Source organism: Seriola aureovittata, chromosome 6 (assembly GCF_021018895.1).
Source record: "Seriola aureovittata isolate HTS-2021-v1 ecotype China chromosome 6, ASM2101889v1, whole genome shotgun sequence".
Lineage (NCBI taxonomy): Eukaryota > Metazoa > Chordata > Actinopteri > Carangiformes > Carangidae > Seriola > Seriola aureovittata.
In genome coordinates, this window is record NC_079369.1 from 17709692 (window position 1) to 17731603 (window position 21912).

The 21912-nt window shown below is 39.6% G+C and overlaps 1 protein-coding gene across 2 annotated transcripts in view; it reads left to right on the forward strand.

Moving 5' to 3' along the window:
• arid3a (AT rich interactive domain 3A (BRIGHT-like)) overlaps positions 1-20202 on the forward strand; it is a 48623-nt gene extending 28421 nt beyond the window's left edge. Inside the window, exons 4-9 of one of the 2 annotated variants that reach the window (XM_056379018.1) lie at positions 6123-6195; positions 8010-8193; positions 9141-9388; positions 9993-10280; positions 11594-11683; positions 12476-20202. In XM_056379018.1, coding sequence (XP_056234993.1) covers positions 6123-6195; positions 8010-8193; positions 9141-9388; positions 9993-10280; positions 11594-11683; positions 12476-12627 — 1035 coding nt within the window. In that variant the 3' untranslated portion in view covers positions 12628-20202. The remainder of the gene's footprint in view (positions 1-6122; positions 6196-8009; positions 8194-9140; positions 9389-9992; positions 10281-11593; positions 11684-12475) is intronic. The other variant, XM_056379019.1, reaches the window with a different exon arrangement.
• The last annotated feature ends 1710 nt before the right edge of the window (positions 20203-21912 follow it).

Here is a 21912-nt window from a genome sequence, read left to right on the forward strand (position 1 = left end):
GTCTGGAACAATGCTGTGTTTTAATATGGCTGATCATGTGTTCATGAGCCGTATCAAGACTCGCCCAGCCCCAGCCCCCTCCCTTCCCTCTCTTTCATATATGTGATTGTGTGTTTACATTTAAGATTCTTATCATCTCTTTTTGTGTCTACAAACTAGCTTTGTGAGACAGTCCACCATCATCAGAGTCTCTTTATGTACAGCTGTTATCCTAGATTAGCAGAGTTAATTTGATCTAGTCATGCTTAAAAGTGTTACACACAGCAGCATTACATGCCTGAGACAGCAGCATTTTCCCATTCAACTCAAGCTGGAGGATATTAAGAAAACATGTTCATACTAATCTCTTTCATGAGAAGAAACAACCCAAGGACTTAAATTATTATGAATTATTATGTTGTGAAACTGGTCCTTCAGTGTTGGATTAAAGGGGATTTAGTCGCAGTGTAAACCAGCTTTCTGCTGTCTACAGCCACAGGAAAAAAACCTTCAAAAACTCACCTTTAGTCTGTACTGCAGCTACCAAACGAATCCACTTGTTTCAACAAGGTAGTTTAAATACACTCAACCTTCAGTGCTCACAATATACTTTACTCTACTATAAATAGGATAAAGAAAGAGCTGAACCTTGTCCTCAATCTGTATGAAGATGAACACCCCCGCTGCCTAACATTGCTACATGCATGTGCATGTAGCACTATAGGAGGTGCCAGTACACTTACATGTACATAGGTACACATATGTGCACCAGTGTGCTGTCCCAACATCACACTTCCTCTTACTTCCTCTTAGCCTATTCTACATGAACCACTGTAAACAACTGCGTCATATTTGCATTCTGCCTAGTGTCAGCCGGTTACAGTCCTTTTACCTGTTTGCTTCTCTTTTACTCTCTGTGCTCAGTATTTTACTATAGCCAAATTCCCAAATAAAGCTGTTTCGCTCTTAATGTTATGAAATAGTGACCGAAACACTGCCCATTAAGACTACAGGTTAATTACCCTTCAGTCAAGCTGCTGCTCTACTGCTAAAATCCTGATTGTATAACCACAATGTTGTTTGGCATCTGGGTAACAAACTGCTGCACCGCCTCGCTGCCGCTCACTGAACAAAGTGGACGGAGAGGTGAGCCTCTCAGTTGTGGGTTATAGTGGCGACCGTCTTCTATGGAAAGTCGATAAATTTGTCTCTAGGTGCTTTTTTTTGAAGAAACAAAAATCACTAAAGGGGTCTGACAGGTTGATAAATCTAGCAACAAATGTGCTAAGTTGGCAACACTTTTTCCCCAATTTATTTCACAAGAGCAATGGCCAATGGAGAAACGCTCAGCTGGCCCACCAATTGTGTAACTTGATCACTCATTCAGTCACTCACCCACTCCCTCATGCTGTGTTCCACTTGCCTCTGAAATTGAATGTCAGATCTGGGAATGACATCACACCAGATTTGACCGCATTCCAGTACAAGGCGAAAAATTTGATTTCAGGCATTACACGGTACACGTACTTCAGGGGGCGTTCCAGTTAAAATTTCTGACTGGGAAAGCAGAAATTCTCACTTCCCACTTCAAAATGAAGTCAGTCACCATCAGTCAGTCACAGACATTTGTGTTAATAGTGCTGGCAACGCTGTTGTGGTCCTGCCAAAAATTACTTTCAAGCAACAGCATTGAGGCCAAGCATTTATAAGGAAAAGCCAATGAGCCAACATCATCTAATTTTGTACATGAAGTGAATGCTAAATTTATTTTTTTTATTTTTTTTACTTTGACTTTTAGATAGTTTGTGTTCATGATTGTTTGCATATCAGCTTCCCCTCAAGGTGATCGAGGTGATTGGCAGGTGTAAGGAAACGTGTTGGCGATACCCCATCTCCTCTCAGTTTTGGTTTTCAGTTGCAAAGCCTCTATTATGTGCTATGTGACACTTGTGTGCCGCTGGCTCACTAACTGCCATTTGCATTAATGGTAGAGTGAACCCCTTCCCCCTCACACACACACACACACACACACACACACACACACACACCTACACCCCCTCCTTACAGTATTACCTACCACCACCACCACCACTGCTTTGATGGCTACAAAGCTGCAGCAACAGGGTGCTCTTTGGTTACTGATTATTTTCCATATAAAACCACTTTGTTTTCTGTTTATAATTTATCTGCAGACAGGCTGTCGCTGACCTACATACACAGCCAGGGTGGGACACTATCAGAAAACAGTTAAACAATAAATGCCTGTTCAAATGTGGCTCTGAAGTCTTGGTGCTTAAAACAGCATTTGGTTAACTTTCCTCTGTCACATTTGTCACCAGAACAAACTTTTGTCTTTGATGTTACAAAAGATCTGTTTAAATCCTCTCCAACTCGTAAACTCCGTAATCGTTGATCTTTTTCTCTATAATCTGTTTGGGAATGCAGAAAAAAGTTAATGCAATGTTAAGTTTTGAAAACAGCCTATTAAATGATCTGGACTTTTGCTCTGTAGTTTTAATGGGCCTTTTTGTTCCAGGGGATTTGGTGAAGGGGCGTGATCTGGCTCCAGGCGTTACTAGTTGGCCCAGTTTCTAGTCATTTATCTAGTTTCTTGTCGTTTATCTGAATAGCAGAGCTTTAATCCAGGAGGGGCCCCTATACCCCAGCATACATACTATAGACATGAAAACCTATATGAGCCGACCACACCCATCTCAGCCTGATAATATGTATGTAGTGTGTGTGTTTGTCTATGTGTGTGTGTGTGTGTGGGGGTGGTTGGTGGGAGTTTATATACATGTAGCTTAGATAGGGCAGGAGACAACTGATAGAAATTGAGGGAAGTTAAGGGATGGGGAGAAAAGTGGACGAGTGTAATAGAGAGACAAATAGAGAGAAGAGTAGAGGAAAACAATGAGGGTAAAACAGAGATAAAGGCAGACAGACAGGGAGAAAGTATATAATGAGGGGTTGTGGGTGGCAGTGATCTTGCCGGTTGGACAGGATCCTGATTGGCTGGCTCTCTGTGTTAGCTTTGGTCAAACAGGTGTCCCACTTTGATGATATCACCTCTTTCCTTAACTGTTTCTTTTCAGCTACTTATCTCCTTTAGGGCTGCAGCTACTGATTATTTTTATCATGATTAATCTGCCAAATTAAGTAATTAGCAATAACTTGGTCTATAAAATGCCATTAAATTGTGAAAAAGGCTTGTTATAATTTCTTACAGACCATCAAATGTCTTGTTTTGTATGACCGACAGCCCAAAACCCAAAGATGTTTAGTTTAATAAAGAACATCAGAGCATCCAAACAGCATCTGTTTGGTGTTATTGCCTAAACATATCTGAAATGATTTTTCTAGAACTTGTATATTTATTCTCCATAATGGAACTAGTCCATTACCAGCTTCTGTCCAAGCCACAGGTTGTCATGTTTTACATATTGTATGAACAGTGAACTGAACCACTGAACAACAGCTATTGGTTGTTGTTCCCACACCACATTACAGCATCAGTTTGTTTCCAGTGTTGAACTCCACATCCAGCCTTTATTTTGTAAAAATTTTTATTTGATAACTGTGTCAAGCTGTTTTTTTGTGGTGTTTTTTTATAGCTATACTGTAAATGTGAATGGATAAAGAATATGCGTCATTTGGCAGTTTGATTGACGTATGTGTCCTACCGTGAGCCACAGTTTGCACTGATATAGTCATGATTTGATTAAGGTGTTAACAGGACTTCCTCTTTAGGAATTTGATTAGAATTGAAGCCTTCCTTACTCCTTTATGATTACTCTTGAGTATACTTATTCAAATTAAGGTAACTAAAAATGTAATTTAAAAGGCCATTTCTTATTTCGGGTATTTTCTCAGTTGGATTAATTAAAGAATAATCTAGTTCATGTAAACATAATGTGACTCTATACATGCACATCAACATTCTATTAATGCCTTAGTTGTTGGATTGTATCAGGCTGTGTAGTCTACAAATTATATAACGGACAAAATCCTGGACAAATTATTGTCCTTGTTTTAAAAAATCCTAAATACAGACACTTTGATATGCTGATGTGCGATGCATCACCAGGGGATGTTGTCATGTCATTCATCCTAGTTTTTGCAGTGAATATTTAAAAGTAAAATAGCAGAAACAGAAGGTACCAAGCTAAGAATTTAGATTATTGTTGCATCTTCATTGATACAAAGCAGGATACTGCGTCCATGTTAACAGCGAATACTGAATGAGACTTGAAACTAGATATGCATTAGTAAGACAGATACTGTGAGCGTGTTAACACAGTTGACACGTCACTGTAGGCTGCCAGCTCCCTCAGTTGGCAGGGAAACAGTGAAACTTATCAACATACTGCCTTTCAACACTGTAACGGAGCAGTCACACTTGTTTAAATTGCTGTGTTTGAACAGTCATTACATGAAAAACTCAGCTTTAATAATTAGTTTCATACCCAGTAGTGTCACTCACACTGACTGCTGGTGTCTTATGGGGAAAAAGCAGGGAAAACTGCCTTTTGTTAATTGAGGTTTTCAGCCTTTTTCTTTAAGTATTACAGGAACTAGAATACTAAACTTTACTCGTGTACTCCAGTATCTAGCTATGTCACCACATCTGCGGGACTGGAGGGATTGGGAACTGAGCATTAGCTCCCTTGTTCCCATGTGCCCCCAGAAAGCTGCTAGGGAAATGTTTGTGTGATTAGGACAGAGAGGGGGATAGAGAGTGAATAAACCAACATCGGGGGATGGGGGTCTGGAGGGTGAGGGGGTGGGGGGGCAATTTCCAAGATTTATGGCACGGCACTTCACGAAATGCATGCATCCTGTAATTAAACTCCCCTCCTGCCTCCACCAGGCCCGTACATTAGCCGGCATCCCCCACCAAACCATCCACCTCAGCCCTCAGTTCAGTTCCCTCCTACCCACTAGATAATAAGATCTTATGGCAGCTTGGCATCGCTAATGAACGCAGAAACTCTTTAGTAGGTGACGGCAGTTTGTTTTCTGTTAAACCTGTGGGTTGGGAAAAGGTGTTTTATTCCTTTTCATTGATGTAGCTTTATGGTTGGAAAGTAAGTCAGTTTGCAAATTTCAAATGTCAAATTAATGTGCTGCAACAATTAGTCAATTAATCAATAGAAAGAAAATAGATTTGCAGCGATTTTGATAGTTGATTAATGCTCACAATTATGAAGCTGGAACCAAAGAAGTTAGACGCTTGAACAATTAAGACATTTATTAAGCAATTATCAAAAAAGTTGTGTGTGTGTGTGTGTGTTTGTGTGCTCACAACATAAGGGTATATAATGGCCTCATCTACTAGCTGTGGGCGGGTGTCTGTGCACCATGGTTCCATTTCTGTGGTTTTGTTAAGAGGTGCTCATTGTACATTGTGTTTCTCAGCCTGCTATTCTCAATGACATATTACGAAACTACATTACCACAAATAAATGTGACATGTTGTTGATGAGACTTTGATGCTTCTTACGACTCGCTGTTACTGATGAGAGAGTAACCGTTAGTATTAAGTGTGTGCCACATTTTGTTGACACATAAATAGAAAAAACACTCAATGAGATATTTCACTATCACACTGGCAAACTGGATTGGAAAAACAACCACAGGCTCAATGGTCTCACTGTACTCCCCCGAGTGGGTGCCCCACTTTTACTGCTAACTTTCACTGAACTTTCCAGACCCCGGGGCCCCGCTAGCAGCTGGACCCACATCAGGTTCTCATCAGGCCAGACTGGTCCACAGCATTTCTCTGTTCCTCTCTCTCTGTCGTCTCTTCTCATGATCAGAAGAAGGCAACTGGTTGATTTCTTATGTCTGATCTTCCCGTACAACTGTCCATTTATAAGTGACCAGGTTTTATTTATTTACTTTCTGTTTGAACAGCGTGGTCATCTCACTGACACATGGTGAAGCTGTTTGTCATAGTAACAGTTATGGCATCAAGGCCCTTTTCTGTCAACTACTCGATGCATCGTTATGTGTTGAGATTGTTTTTATGACAGCTGAGCTTCCTGGTTTTGGTATTCTTATGTCAGATCTCAAACACATTTGTTGTTAGATATAAAAACATCACTCGTCTTCATCAGTCTCCCTCCTCTTCCTCTCCGCAGCTGTATGAACTGGATGGAGACCCAAAAAGGAAGGAGTTTCTAGATGACCTCTTCAGCTTCATGCAAAAAAGAGGTATGTAACTGTGCACGTGTGTATGTTTTTAATGCTATAAACCCTGCATCAGCACATCACATTTGCTCTCACTCATTAAAATACAGCGTATCCATTCAGTTTCTTTTCTGGTCGTATTATATCTCCTCAGTGTCATTGAGAAGCTCTTATTAGTTGGTTATAGAGAGGATGAACTACACCGTCTCTCTCTGACATACGACACAGTGCTGTCTACTCATCTTTCACTCAGATGGGTGGGGTCTTTATTCATTTCAGAGATGATTGCTTTATGGTCGCGTCGTTCCCAGGCTATAACTAGAAGGAACACATCGTATCAATGCCTGGGAATGGATTGGTTTACCCTCCCATCTTGTTGCATGTCCACATGGCCCTGCCTACACTTCTAGCACTACACACACACACACGCACTACACACACACACACACACCCAGACACGCACTCAGAAACACTGACTCAGCCACAATGCAGGGTCTTGAATGTGTCTCCAGAAAACTCACCATCACACTTAAAAATGTGGATTGTACAACATTGTATTTGCACATGTAGGGTACGCACATGCCCAGCAGCGTATTGGAGATTATTCTCTCATAAATACCAAGCAGCGTTGGTGATTTGACAGGTTGAGTAATGGCAGATTTAATCATATCAGTGGGTTGGTGATTGACATGGGAGACAGCACACATGTGCTCACAACTGAACAACCAGTACTAAGTGTTTACACTGTCAGAGCCACTGCCAATGGGCGGGTCTGCCAAGTCATCTGTGAGAATCTGAGAGCACCATCTGCAGGCTGCACTGATAACTGATGCATTGATCCTCAACATGCAAATCAAATATCAAATATGTTTATTTAAATATGTTAAAGGTGGGCCTGAGGACTGTATTTACGATTACTCATTATTTAAAATGATGCAATTTGAAGATCATCTTGATGAAAGCTTTGATTTTCTTTGCTGGGAAAAGAACATTTGTCACAGATTAATATAAACGTGTAGGTATTGATTTGGTCTTGTCCCAAGGCATTTTGTCTCATGCTTGGTTTGTATGTATATTGTTCAAAAACAAGAAAAACAGCCTCAGGTTGAGTAACGTCAACAAGTAAAATACTGGACAGACTTAAATGTTTAAATGTTTTCTCAAAATTCTATGAAATTTGTCAAAATTAAAATATGTCAATTTAAAATCCTGTCATTCAATACTTATGTACCGTTGGGTATTAGAAAACAGAATCCACTCTTTTATGAATTCAATTATGATGTTTATGCAGAAATGTATCAGGGGATTCTTGTGCCCCTTGTGCTCATGTTGGTCAGTAATGAAGGCTTCAACAGTAAAATAAATTCTATAATCCATCAGTTATGCAGCCTGTGACGCTCTTCTTCCTTGTAGTCAATATTATATTTTCTGTGTCTGCAAAGGGCTTTACTTATCTACAGTCCATTGATCAGTCAGATGATTTAACATTTTATTGGACTTGCATTGGAGCTCACACTGGTCTGCTCCGTGCTGTGTATATGAAAGTTAAGAAAAAGCCTTATTATCAGCTGGAGGACAAAGAGTTTCCTGACCTAGGTAAAGCACATGTCATATATTAAATAAGGAGGTGAATAAACACCAGCTTTGATTTAAATAATGATGAATGTCATTATACCTCAGCCCTGATTCTGCGTCCTGATCAGTTTTCTTTTTTCTCTGCAGCCTATGTTCAGGAAGCTCCATGTTGTTGACATGAAAAGCAGTTTCTTGCCATGATGGTATTTTATTTCTCTCCTGACCTTTTCCCCCTGCGTGTGTGTGGGTGTGTGTGGTTCCAGGAACCCCTGTGAATCGTATTCCCATCATGGCCAAACAGGTCCTGGATCTGTACATGCTCTACAGGCTGGTAACAGAGAAGGGCGGCCTAGTGGAGGTCATCAACAAGAAACTATGGAGAGAGATCACCAAGGGACTTAACCTGCCTACCTCAATCACCAGTGCAGCCTTCACCCTTCGCACACAGTCAGTACACATGAGTGTTATTGCACCTTTAGTTGTCTTTCCTTGGTCTGAATTGTAGCTGAAAGGTTATTGGTTCGGTTTGTTTGGATTCATACTGTTAAAAACGTACAAGTAGTTGTTTATCAGACAGACGCATCATCGCAAGAGATTTCAGTTTCTATAACTTGAGGTTGCTACAGCTGTCACAGCTATCATCCTTGTGTTCTGCCCAGCGTTTCAAGCAATAGAAACTGCTGCCTATCAGATGTCAACCAACCCTTATGTTTGAGTTAATTTCCAGTGGTTTCGTTCAGATTGACTTACATTTTCAGTCTTAATCAACTGAACCACAGATATCTTCCTCTCATTATTTAGCTCAGCTCTTAATCATACAAGAAATCAAGCAACGGACGATAACTTTAAGGAGATACTTATGTCACTTAAAGTTATCGTCCGTTGTTTGATTTCTTGTATGATGAAGAGCTGCCATGTTTTATCATAGTCAGGGTATCCATGACATGATCTCTGGCTAAGTATTGTATATGTCCGTAAAGCTGGGGGACTTGGGGGTAACAAATTAATGAACAAATGGTCAAAACCAAAGCAGCAGAGACTGCCAGGTCTATGAAACTCAAAGCCCTACATTTGTTATACAGAATTCATCTTTCTGTCATCTCCAAGTGCAAACAGAGATATATTCTTGACAAAGCTGCTCCAGAGCCACAGAAAACAACATACAACTGGTTTTCACAAGCTGAATATAACTCATTATGAGAGAAGTGATCCTGGTGTGTAACATTGGTGGAGTGCCACTTTAATTTCACCACCCAGAAATGAGCTTAAACCTTTTATATTTTATATATATTCAACTTTCAGCAGTAGGCTAGACAGTAATGTCTCAGATAGACTGAGTTCAGGATGTCTCAGTGTGAAGGACTTTTTAGTTAAATACATTGTGTTCCTCGCAGATACATGAAGTACCTGTACCCGTATGAATGTGATAAGAGGGGTCTGAGCAACCCCAACGAGCTCCAGGCAGCCATCGACAGTAATCGGCGGGAGGGCCGACGACAGAGCTTTGGCAGCTCCCTCTTCACCTACTCACCCAATGGGACACCCACCATGCTGTCCTCGCCGAAGCTCCCCACGCCCAGTGTGGGCCTGACGGTGGGCACCAACGGGGCCTCACTGACCCCCATCCAGAAGATCAAGAAAGGTGAAATTTGTTAATTATGCTGCTATTTATTGTTGGAGAACTGTCATGTTGGAAATTGAAGATTTTGGAAGCATGAAAGAGATTTTGAGTCATCAAAACATTTAATGACTGATTGAAGATTTTTGTTTGTCTTCTTTTTTTACATCACGGTAAACGTATGAATGTGTTATTGCCATAAGATCCTGATTTACAGTATTCCACAAATTGTAATCCCAAGGAAGTGAAAAGTTAAATGAGGGAACATGGTTTCATCTCTCTGCTCATTTTACCTTTATATACCTTTACACATCCAGGATTAACAAATCAATCCTCAAACTTCAAAAGAACGAAGTTAGCTGGATGAGAATTAACAGGATAATTTAAGCCTGATAAAAGTTAGCCAGAATTATTTAAACACAGACCCCTGGTCAACAGTATATAGAGTCTCAAATCTGCATCTTCACCATTTCATGGGAATGAAAAAATTATTAACAGACCTTAACCAGGGACAACACCATGTGCATCTTAGACCAACTGTTCTCTGTCAGGGAGGAATGTCATTTATATCTTGATAACCCATCATACTCAGTTCTCCCTTCTGTCCCTTTTTGTGCTGTTTGACAAGAAGAGGGAGGCCAGCCGCTGCCGGGAGTCGGTGTGGCTCGTTTGCCAGTGGGGGCTTTTGCGGGTCACTCGGTGGCTGCTGTGCAGGCAGCGGCAGCCCAGGCAGCGATGGCAGCTCAGGTGGCAGCTCTGGAGCAGCTGAGGGACAAACTGGAGGCCGGCGAGCCTCCAGAGAAAAAGATGGCGCTGCCGGCCGAGGAACACCACCGACTGCTGCAGAGAGCGCTGCAACACAACCTGCTGGCCATGACCGCCCAGATACCCATGAACATCCGCATCAACAACCAAGGTACTGATCACACAGGGAAGTTTCTGATCTATTCAGCTGACATGAGTAATACAAAACAACCAGTCAGACGTGATTTTCATGTTTTCACATTAGAAGGAGAAAGTCCTCCACTATCTTATCAACATGAGACAAAAATGTGAACCAGCTTTTTTCCCATCTGCTGAGTTTCAGTTTAAAATTCCTTCTTTAGAGAGGTTTCTAATTCTATCTAACAGATTTTTGTCTCAACTTTGTTGTCAAATTAAACAGTATTTTCAAATCTATAATAACTTTTGGGAAAACTATACTGCCCTGTCTAAAAGATCTCATCCTTGCTCTGACAATTAATATTAGTGTTTTTAACTCTGCTTAATCTCAAGTTAATACACATTCATCTGTTTCCATCAGAGTGACAGCACATAGGAATAGGGTCATTTGTTTCAACAGACATCAATAATATGCATATCGTCCACGTGAAAATTTAATTTTAACCCCTAGTGATGAAGGACATTGCCTAAAGGTAATGTGGACATGCATGACACAAGAGAGTGTAGGGTGGTGACTTGAGGAATCTGAAAATCCATAATCATGTGCTCAGAAGTACAATAATCAAGCAGCACAAAGTATATTCTTCCAGAAAAATCTTTCTCTTTCAAGATGGTTAATCAAACAAAAACCTGCTCTGAGTCTAAGGTTATTTACAACATTGACCAGTTTCTGTCTTGTGGTTTGCTTTACATCCAACTTGTGTTTTTCTGCTATGTTCTTTCATTAAGGGTCTTAATCAGCTGAAAAGAGACGAGTGCACATCAGTATAAATACATCATGCCTGCTGTGGGTTTACTACAGAATTTATATGAGCTGAATTTCACACATTCTTGCTCTTACTGACAGTTAGTGTCTCAACACTTTCTTGTCATCTTAGCACCAACCACAACACCCAGCAGTGAGGAAGTAGCCTATAGCATGCCTATATGTTGCCCTGTTTAGCTCATGGAAGCACCATGCATGTACACAGTCATACAGAATGTGCGTGTTTGTGCGGGGATTCCCTTCTGCAGGTATGCACTTTGATCTTATAGCACAGCTTTTCTGGGTTACTGTCTATCTGATTGAACACACAAACTGTTTCTCAGTACTGATGATACAGGTGACTTCAGAGAAATGTTTAACTGGACATTTTTGCAAATTCACTCACAAAGTTCCTTTTCTGAGAGATATTATTGGAGTAGTGTTATGGAGACATCTAGCACAGTCGTTACGTTAAATAAAACTAAAATGTAAGTTAAAAGTTTTGTTAACACAGCTTCACTCTCTGCTTGTCTTTCTAACAGACGGCAGGCAGGACTCAGCCCTGAACCTCACCACCAACGGCACAAACAGCATCAGCATGTCAGTAGAGCTCAATGGAGTAGTGTACACTGGTGAGTATCGCTGTCATGTTACATGATGAAACTTGGGGTGATTTTGTAACATCTGTTCAGGGACTATGGATGAACTCTGGCACATTTATTACACGTTATTAAAAATGCACTATCCCTGATAGATAAACCAATAAATAAGTGAAAGAACAGTTTCATGGTGAACAACAGCCAGGTGAAGTTACTGTGACAGTGAGGGATTATGCTTGAAAATAAGTCATTTGTATGATGTGTTGTCTGACCCGAATTTATACACAGGTAAAGTGACAGAAATAGTTGTAAAGAATGAAAAGGGAAGACTAGAGCAGGACGTTCCGTCCTTTGCTGCTTTTTCACCTCTGTGCACCGCAGCGTCAAGTCAGCGTGAGTGTCCAACACTGAAAAGGTGTGAGGGGAGGGGGGGGGTGTCTGACGCTACTGGACCGCTTGAGGTTGCTGCGGTTGGTACCATAGTGCTTTTTAAGAAGACCAGCACTGGGTGCTGGGTAGATGGATAAACTTTTGTTCTCCAAGAAATACTTTAGCCATGTAAAACCACACTTTGTCCTTTTTACACTTGTGTTTTTGTACGGACTAAACAAACAAGATACGTTGTGATAAGCTTTGTGCTAAACTAGGCTAATTTCCTCTCAGCTCCAACTCCAATTTCTCCTCTGACACTCTAATAAATGTATTTTCAAAAATGTTGAACTTTTCCTTTTAAGTTAAATTTTTAAATAGAGATTAAATTAAACAGGAAATACTTTGTGCTTTGTAACTTTAAGTTCTGTGTTTCTTGTGTCTTTTCCTATCTAGGCGTTCTTTTTGCTCAGGCAGCAGCAGGGTCGGCCTCATCTGGTGCGTCTGGATTGTCTGTCTCCAACTCGGCAATCAGCGGTCGTGCTGCCACTCAGCAGCAGGAGAACACACCTACCTCAATCTCAACCTCCAGCAACCCGTTGTCTTAACAAACCCACAGCCTTTCCCCTTTATTTTTTTTATTTTTATGTTTTTTTCAAATTACCACGCTAAGTAAAGCCAAAAATCAACCTCATTTTCTACATCATCTATGCCAAAAAAGAGAAAAACCATAAACCGTACAGGAAGACACAAACTGAAACTCAGATCACTTGAAGTACACTATCTCAGGTTTTCTCTCACAAACTCACCTCTTTTGTTCTTCATAGCCAAAATAATTTTGAAAAAAAAATAACCCAACTGAGAGCCAGTATATGCTAAACAAATATGTATGCACAACCTGTGAATTATTTATTTCTGCATAAATGTACAGATTATCAGAGAACAAAAGAGTTGGTAATAACTAGGAAGGGCAATGCACTGTTTACACACACAAACACAGCTACTGACTGACAGCGATATTTTATCCTCTAGGGGAGAGATTTTTTTTATTTTATTTTAACTTTTCAGTGTCATTATTATCATTATTGTTATTCTCTATTGTGTTTATCATTTAAATCTTTAACAATCCTCTCACTGCAGGAAAAAAAATCTATATATTTAGAATTCTATTAAAAAAAAAAGAAATATGAATATCATCTATTTTTAATCAAAAAAGCTTTAAAGGTATATGTTGTTTCTTCAGGGCATATAACCATGTACCGTTGTGACCTCATTTTGTGTAAAACCTTATAACCTTATTCACATGGCAGCCAGTTTGGATCTCTATGTGGAAGAGTGAGTCTGGTGCAGGTATTCACTCCTGTTGTGTACCGAGATACACATCATATCTACGCCACAGATTCTCCAGTGAAATGCAAATTTGAAATGGCTGGACCTCAAGAATCTGCACGGATATTGGTTGACTTTTTAATATATTTGGTCCATTTTTGAGCGCTACCAGAGTTAAGGTAGTAGCTAGTTAGCTCGAATGCTACGTAGCTGACGCCCCTGCTGAATTCACACAGTTGTTATGGTTGCTCTTCCTGAAACAGCTGGCTATCTAAAAATCCTCACCTGTTAGTTGACATAAGGCCAGTTCAATACATATCTATGGCAATCATGCAGGTGCATCGTCAAGCTTAGTGTTCAAAATGGTTGTTTGTACAGTTGTGCAGGTGGGCAAATGAACTAAAGCATCCACACGCAGGACTTTCCGAGCCTCAGCGGCGTCCAAATGACTGCTCCTCTTGCTGTTTGGGCGTCAGATTTTCTGTGAGTAGCATGTTTTCCATTGTTCTCAGGTGTCCGTCTGCTCATCACATTGAACAATATCCCCCGGTCTTCTATCACACTTGACGAAGCAATGCTTTTCAGCATCTATCCCTGCAGAAAGATCAGTTTTTATCTTTTTTTATGACTTGGCCTTCTAGTGGAGTGATTGTCTTAAAGTCAGATGCATGTATGTATTTGTAGATAAAAGCCCTTCAGGAAACAGGGAAACTCTGATTTCCTGTCTTGAATTTACAAGAGTCGAGCGTCCGCTAAATCTTTGTAACTGTGGTGACACTCACATGGACAATCAGATGTCAGGAGATGCAGTCTGAGCTTCAGAAGATACTTACCCTGACAATTATTTCAGCTCATATCTGATGTTCTGTTGTTGTTGTTTTTTTTTTTTTTCTTGTATCATAGATTACAGATGCTTTTGTTTTTTGTTTCAGCTTTGTGTTTTTGCATGACTTCTGATCCAAGTGCTTCTTATCCTGTGCTGTGATGAGGACAGGGTCACCTATTCTCATAGCTCGCCACCTATCAAGGATAATACAGAGAATGTCTTGTGATGTTCTGACTGTTTTTAAACGTTGCTTAATTGGGGCTTTTGATAATGTAGCGCTTGCTTGTGTCTTAGTGTTTGCACAAACACTCACTGCAGTTGGATTTGTAACAGGTTAAATCTGCCACAGCGGAGACACCATGTTACCTCATAAGTAGTTGTGTCTCTGCATTTTGAAGTAGATCAATCATTCAGCTTTTTGAACTTTAACCTGTGTTACCTCCCTGGACTGTTGGCTGTGAAAGATTGTTACTCAACCCCTTCGACCCCACCCCTAAACAAAGCAGCCTCATTCCTACTGACGTTAGGAAGTAAATCAGGCTTTGTATGTGGGTTCTGTTCTGAGGCCTTAACACAGCATGAGATGACCAGAGTGCGAGCAGTACCTCCGTCTAATCAGTTTTTACTGTTTCAGTCAAATATCACCAGATGGCTGACGAGGCTTTGATTCTGGACTTGCTGCTCGGTGGGAAATCGCCACCAGCTGCTACACAAACACTGGTCTGTTTTAGAAAGTACTCTTTATACTCAAATAGCCAACAACTCTCATTCAAAAACACAAACATAAAATGCTCAATAGCTAAAGAGTACAAATAAAATGGATTTTTTCCTCCTTAGAAAAGAAAATTAGAGCTTTAGTTGGATTTTAAAAATGTTTTTCAGAGACAGAAACAGGATCTCATTGGTTGAGTTGTATCTTAATGACACGAAGAACCACAGTTTTCCCATAATGATTAAGTTCAAGGTTACTTTAGTGACTGGTCAAGTTATTAACAGAAACCTGGAACATGAATCATATTTGTTTTAGATGTAAATCTCCTGACAAAGCTAGTTTGTGACTCACTTATTCAGAAGGCCAGACCAGTTTAATGAACACCACCCTGCGCCCACCTATAGGCAAGAAATGTAACAGCAGCAACAGTTTTGACCTGCAGAAGAAGACATGCCGATGTCACCACCCTCAGGCATTGATGCAACAGCTGCACTCTACGTAGCTGCTGTTGTGTATGTATGTGCCTGAGGTTTTAAAATTGGCAGCCAAGACAAAAACGTACTTGTGCTTTGCAAGTTGATGCAATTTTGGCTTTGGCGTGGCTCATACAGCCACACAGGGTAAAAACATAAAAACGGAACATCATTGTGTGACATTGAGCTGCAGTGGTTATTAAATGTAACTCAGCTCGTGGTTGTACAACACCAAATATAGAAAGTTCTCAAGTGTGTTAACGAAGTTCATTTTGCCAGTTTATAATAACAAATGCAAAACAAACAAACCCAAACATCAGTTCTACAGAGGAGAACCTGTTGTAACTTGTTGCCTGCAGGTGGCACAAGAGTCAAAACTGTGACAGCTGTCACCTGCCTGACTTGTAGCTGGTGCAGCTTGGACCGGCTTTAAGTGCACCTGCATTTCTGAAACTGCTGCTGCTGTGACTCTACAACAGTTTGCATCAGTGGCACTGCGTGTTCTCGTTCATACAACAGGGTTAGAGTGAATGCTAGCTTAATATACGATAATATCTATGCCAAGCGGCAAACCAAGATAAAAGTTTCCTCCTCTCCTACCTCTGCATTTTGTCTTCGCTTCTTAAAAACAGCAACTCTTTGGCTCCGACCACAGAAGTTTATTTCAACCAATGAAGTCGTTTTTAAGTCTGAGAAGCATTTGCAGAAGTGAAACTCCAGTTTGTGCAAGATTAACGCTTTCTGTCAACAGCCTTATGTAGGTGGGAGACAATAGAAAGATAGGTTTATTTTTTTATTTGTGAGCAGCTTGCAGCTTACTTCTCTGTGGAGGAGTAATTTCACAGATACAGGACAGACGGATGTTTACATGATGAATTAAGTTATTTGGGGAAGAGGTAGTTGTTTTGCAGCTGTGGCTGTGAAGTCAGCTAGCAGACCAATCAGACCTCAACCATTTTGCCTTTTTAAAATGCAAATGGCATTCATGCAGTTTTGACATATGATGGAGCCTGATTTCAAGATTCAACAACCTATTTGAAATATTTATCAGTGTAGGTCTGTGTCAGAGGAGTTCAGTACATTTCTACGCTGAAAAATGTAGGTAGCATGTTAAACAGGCAGTGCCTTCTGATGCTGCCTCGTGGACAAGTGAGTCAGTGCAGAGACACACACTACGGCTAATCTGTCCTCTTTACATTTGATAGACAAATCTATCCAAAGCATTATGCAGTGTAGCTACATATATATCTTAAAAATCACTGAAATTGACATCTTTTTCTCTCAGTCCGGGTCTTACAGTTTTGGCAAAAAACACTTATTTTGCTTCATTTATAACAGTTATAGTGAATTAACTTTGAAAAAACAATATTTGTTTAGATCTGTAGGCTGCAGATAGCTGGGTTAAGATTGGCTTTGAACATGTTATTTTGAGGGAAGCTCTCAGTCATACTGCCTTAGAGAGTGGTAACTACAGAAACAAGCAGAGTTTCTTAGCACGTGTAACAGATACATGAGCTGTAAAACATTAATTTTATGTCTTTTAAAATCATTATTACTCCGTGTCACAGAACTTACATGAAACCTAAAAAAAAAAAAAACATTTAGATACTAATGTTACCTTTTATATTTGGGCAGGAGAAATGGAAAAGCCATAAGCCACAAATAAAATGGGTTCTGCCTATTTGAACTAATAACTTAGTTTCGTAAATTCATCTTTAATGAAATGCATCATGAATATTTGATTTAAAGGTCGAGAAACCACATGATTTAAGATTTAAGATTTAGCTATTTTCTTATAAAAAAAGTCAGTTACAAAGATTTTTGTGCATCAAAATGAATTTTTCAATTCCAGGAAGCAGGAAAATTTGGATAGCTTCAGCTAAAGGCTATCCCACCAGCTAGCTTTTAACTCGGCTTCGATCAAACACGTAGCTACTGTGTGTTGCCTTTGTAGGGCTGCGTGATTTCCACAGTAATGGTGGTGTATACATGCTATGCTGAAAAGGACCTAGGGTGAAAAAACAAACATGAAAGAAATCACTTTAAGCTCTTTTAGTCAGCTCAGTTGCACACAGAAAAACCTTACATTTCCCTCCATGTCTCTGTCTCTTCATGAGTAGCAGATGTCACAGTTGCTGGTAATGGCTGACAATCAAATAGAGACATGCTGTGGCTGAAAGCTTTGGTTTGGAGGGGGAGGCTGCTGGAGAAAGCGAAATTCAATCAATCCCAATCTAAAGGATCAACATTGCTTCTTTAGATTTGACCCTGTGACCTTTTGACCTCTGAGGCAACATTCAAGCACCTGCCCCCCTTCACCGGATCCATGTTTATCGTATATCTATTGACCGGCCCTGCGAGATATTTGCATTTGAACAGTGGATGTACTGCAGCTCTCTCTGTCTCTCTGTGCGCGGCAGCATCTTCAGGGAAGGATGGCATAATTGTGTGGTAGTGACAATCAGGGGACGTTATGACAACACTGTATACCTCCAAACACTTTGACATCCCTTCAACCACAATCAAGCCCCGTTACTACCTCAAAGACTAAAAGCTTTGGCAGATCTCTTTGCTTCAGCCACAACAGAGAATCCTGTTGAAGGCTTTGTTCATGCAGGAAAACCGACCAAGATGTTGTTGATGCTGGTTTATAAAGAGTTCGGTTTGACTATGAAAGAGATTGTAAAGACCACAGACAATCAGATTACAGCTAAAATTCGACTTGTACCTTTAATTAATAACCATTTTAGAAAGGGGAATCGGTGATGTCAAGGTAGTTTAGAAGCTGCCACCCCTGTAGTAAGAGCTCCCCTCAGTGGAGATTTTCGTTATGACAATAAAACAGTTTAGCTTTCCTAGATGGAAAAACTTAAAAGGTTTGATTGAAGGCTGCAAAGACTCACTTTCCTTCAGTATGGTCATTTATGGCAAAGAAATGACATATTTTCAGTGTTCATATCTTCATTTCCTCCCAGTGTTTCCAGAGTTTTCTTCTTGTTGAGGTGAAATGGCATTTAAATATTCATGGGACACTTTAATAATCAGTTGTGTCAGTAGCTCTTTAAGGTATTTGAATTAAGAATTAATTCACAAATTGAAAACACAATCAGTAAAGAATCGATAATCAAACTACCTGTCTTGTCTGTTTCTCTGTATCTGTGGTCATTAGTTTAGACACTTTGCATCTGCAGTTCTTGGCTTTAATTTTTATTTGTCAAAGTTACATTATTGTTGTGTGGTAATGCAGTTAAAAGCTTGGATTGATTTCTAAAAGTCTGCTTGTTTGGTGCGTTCATGTGCTGTTGTACAGATCGGAACAATGACTTAGCCGGACTAATTTTCTTACTAAGCATTTTGTTTGTCTTGGAGTTTGATTTCCCGACAGTAAAAGTAGTAAATCTAGTGCTGCTCGAGTCAACTCCCTGTCGGAGCTTCTGATCAGCACAAAACCCTCTCCGTCAAAAATGTCATAACATAAAAGATCATTACTTTCAGGTGTTTTTTCTTGAAACATTGCTGCTTTTACTCCCGACAGAGCTGTAGCTAAAATAACCTCTTGAAAACTTACCAGGTCCAGAGCGTCTTGCATGGAAAATTGACTCAGACTCCTGTTCCCCACATGCTGCCGACATGGAAATTTTGCCAGAACATTTACGGGTTATGGTGCATGTGGGTTCGGGGGGTTTTGACTGAACTTCACCACTGACTTTACCTCCATCAGGTGGACTGTGGAGAAGGGAATATGATGATGAGAAAATAACAAGATGCCTTCTGCTGTGACAATTGTTGTATGAATTAACCTGTATTAATAAAATTCATTAAATAGATTATTTCTGAAATATGGCTTATTAGGGCTCTGGATTATATCATGTTTATATTGTTTGTTTCGTTTTTTGCTTTGCTTTTGCTTTTTTTTTGGATATGCTGTAGCAACCCTGGCACACAGAGATTACATGTAGAGCAGATTTATTAATATAGTGATTATAATGATAATGTGATTACTTTAGGGAAGCATGTGATGTAATGTGTGTGCGTGGGTTTCACATGCGTCTGTGTGTCAACTTCAGAACTGAAACAAGGCTTTGTCGCTTGTCTCATACAACTTCTTCTCAGGAAAATCTACCTCTGCCTCCAGTTTGATGCATTTAACCCAGTGAGGGCTCGAGTTACAGTGTAGTGGGTACACAAAGAGGGCGTGAGGGCTCACACCAGGGTCCGAAATGAACTCCAACATACCATAATAGTTTCTTAGATATGAACACAGTTTCCTGGTAGTACACATGAGATTGTAATATTGTGATGTATTTATGACATTATAAGTGGCTGGATATAAATATATAAATAAATATCCTTAACAGATTTTTTTTCACCCTGGTTGGTGAACTAAAAGGTTCATTTTGGACACTGAGGTGGCTTTCTCTCTGCTTCTCTCTCTCTGTGTTACAGGTTCGTAACACTTCTGCTGTTTAGTTCATTTGAGCACCAACAACAGGGAACCTCCAGCTCAACAGCTAAATACTACTAGTGCTACAGCAAGTACTGCCTCAAGTACCACTGTTAGTACTGCAAGTCGTTTTTCAGTCTGTTCTATTAATGTGTGCTTATTCCTCTTTTTTCTATACATGATTACATTTTTGATGAATGGGATGTTTCCCGGTAACCACGGTAACAGTGAAGTGGCGGCGGGCAATGCAACTGTTTTTCTTTTTGTTTGTTTTCCTTTTTTCTCTTTGTTTTTTTGAAGGGTGGAGAGCTATTCTTGCCTATTTACTCAATCTGTGTTTGTGTGAATACTTTTATTTTGAATCTGAAATTAATAAAATATCACCTTTCTTAAATGTCAGCAGAGCTTTGGATGTTTTTTATAAGTTAGCAAACCTGTTAATGAGTATATTTTAAAATGTTATATGTTCCTTCCCTTTTAGATGGTTAGGTTATCTAAGTCTTTCATTAAAATGTGGTCATTATGTACTTATTCACACTGATGTTGTCTCCAAAAAGTGACTAGGCTATCAAAGACTTAGTGCCTTTGTCTTAGTCTTTCAACAAATGATTTTAGTTAACTGGAGAAAAACTTACTTACTTACCCAAAACATATATAACTACAACTTTACACATGTATTGGAAAGGAGCATTGATACTGAGTAGATTGACAATCAACAAAAAGAAGAGACTAATAGATTTGTGCTAATCACAGTGGTCATATATTGTATATTAGTAGCCTAAACTTTTCCCACTTTAAACAATAATAGCAAGTGATGGAAGTTTTCAAATCCTGTAAAAGTGGAAATACTGGAATATAAAATATTCAATGACAACAAAAAGTCTTGCATTCAAAGTAAGTAAATTTAAAAACGTGTTATGTAAAATATTTCCCGTCACGTCTTTATTATTGTTATGATATTAAATTCATATTATTACTGATTGTTGTAGATGGTCGACCCCTAACCCTAACCCTTTGCTGTTGAGTCGTAATCTATAACAAAGCATCATGTTTTATAAGGTCATCATGTGTTTGTATGTAAAATCTGTGTAACTAGTAACCAGTAACTCCAGCTGCCAGACAAATGTTGTCAAGTAAAAAGTACCATGTTTCCCTCTGAGATGTAAAGCAGCACAAAATGGAAGAAACAACTACAACATTAAAATAACACTTATATTTTAACGGATCAAAAACAATGATCCTTTAATATACTAACAATCCCTGACAGAGGTCATCACTGCTGATGACAGGGAAACAAAAGTGTTTAAGCTTTTCCGGGCTCTTGTTTTTATGTTGTCTGACTGATTGTATTCTCCTGGTCTAGATTTTGCCTTCAAGACCCCAATCAGGTCCAGCATGTGCCACAACAACATACTGTCAAAATGAAAATATAATGCCTTCTTATTGATTAAACAGCTAAGTTAAATTAGCTCTAAGTAGAAAATGTGTTAACCAGGTATCTTCCAGCAATATGCAGCTGAATCAGGAGCCACTCAGATCAGCGCCAGCAAACTTCAGAGAAAAAACTGGAGAAAAACAAAGAAGCAGACACTACTGCATCTTCATCAGCTCTACATTGACCATCTACAGCAATAAAAAGTTGGATGTACAGCAATTCCTCACTCATAATAATAAATGAATGTAATGATAGAGGAGAGCACTGGTAGGGGACTTTTCAGACGTATTTTACTCTTGACCAACTAATACTTAAGCACTTCAATAACATTTTCTTGAAATTTGGTATTTTTATATTGATACATTACTTAATAATCTGAAAGCCTTTTGCAGTATTAGATTACTCCTCGTTTACAGTATCCTGAGATGAGGAAATCGACTAACCCCCGAGCCCACCTCACCCCGTTTTTCTCGTTTCGACCTAGATTTTATCCAGTATTAAACTGTTTTTTCCTGACATGTTTTTAATTTTTTTTTAACAGTTTTGAGGGGAACTACCTTTTAACATAAGGTTTCTGTGTTTCTCTAGAATAAATGAGCATTCTCCTGCCTTATATAGCCAAACAGATACAAACATTACTTGTTCTACAGCCCTGCAACGTGACTAGCGTCTCA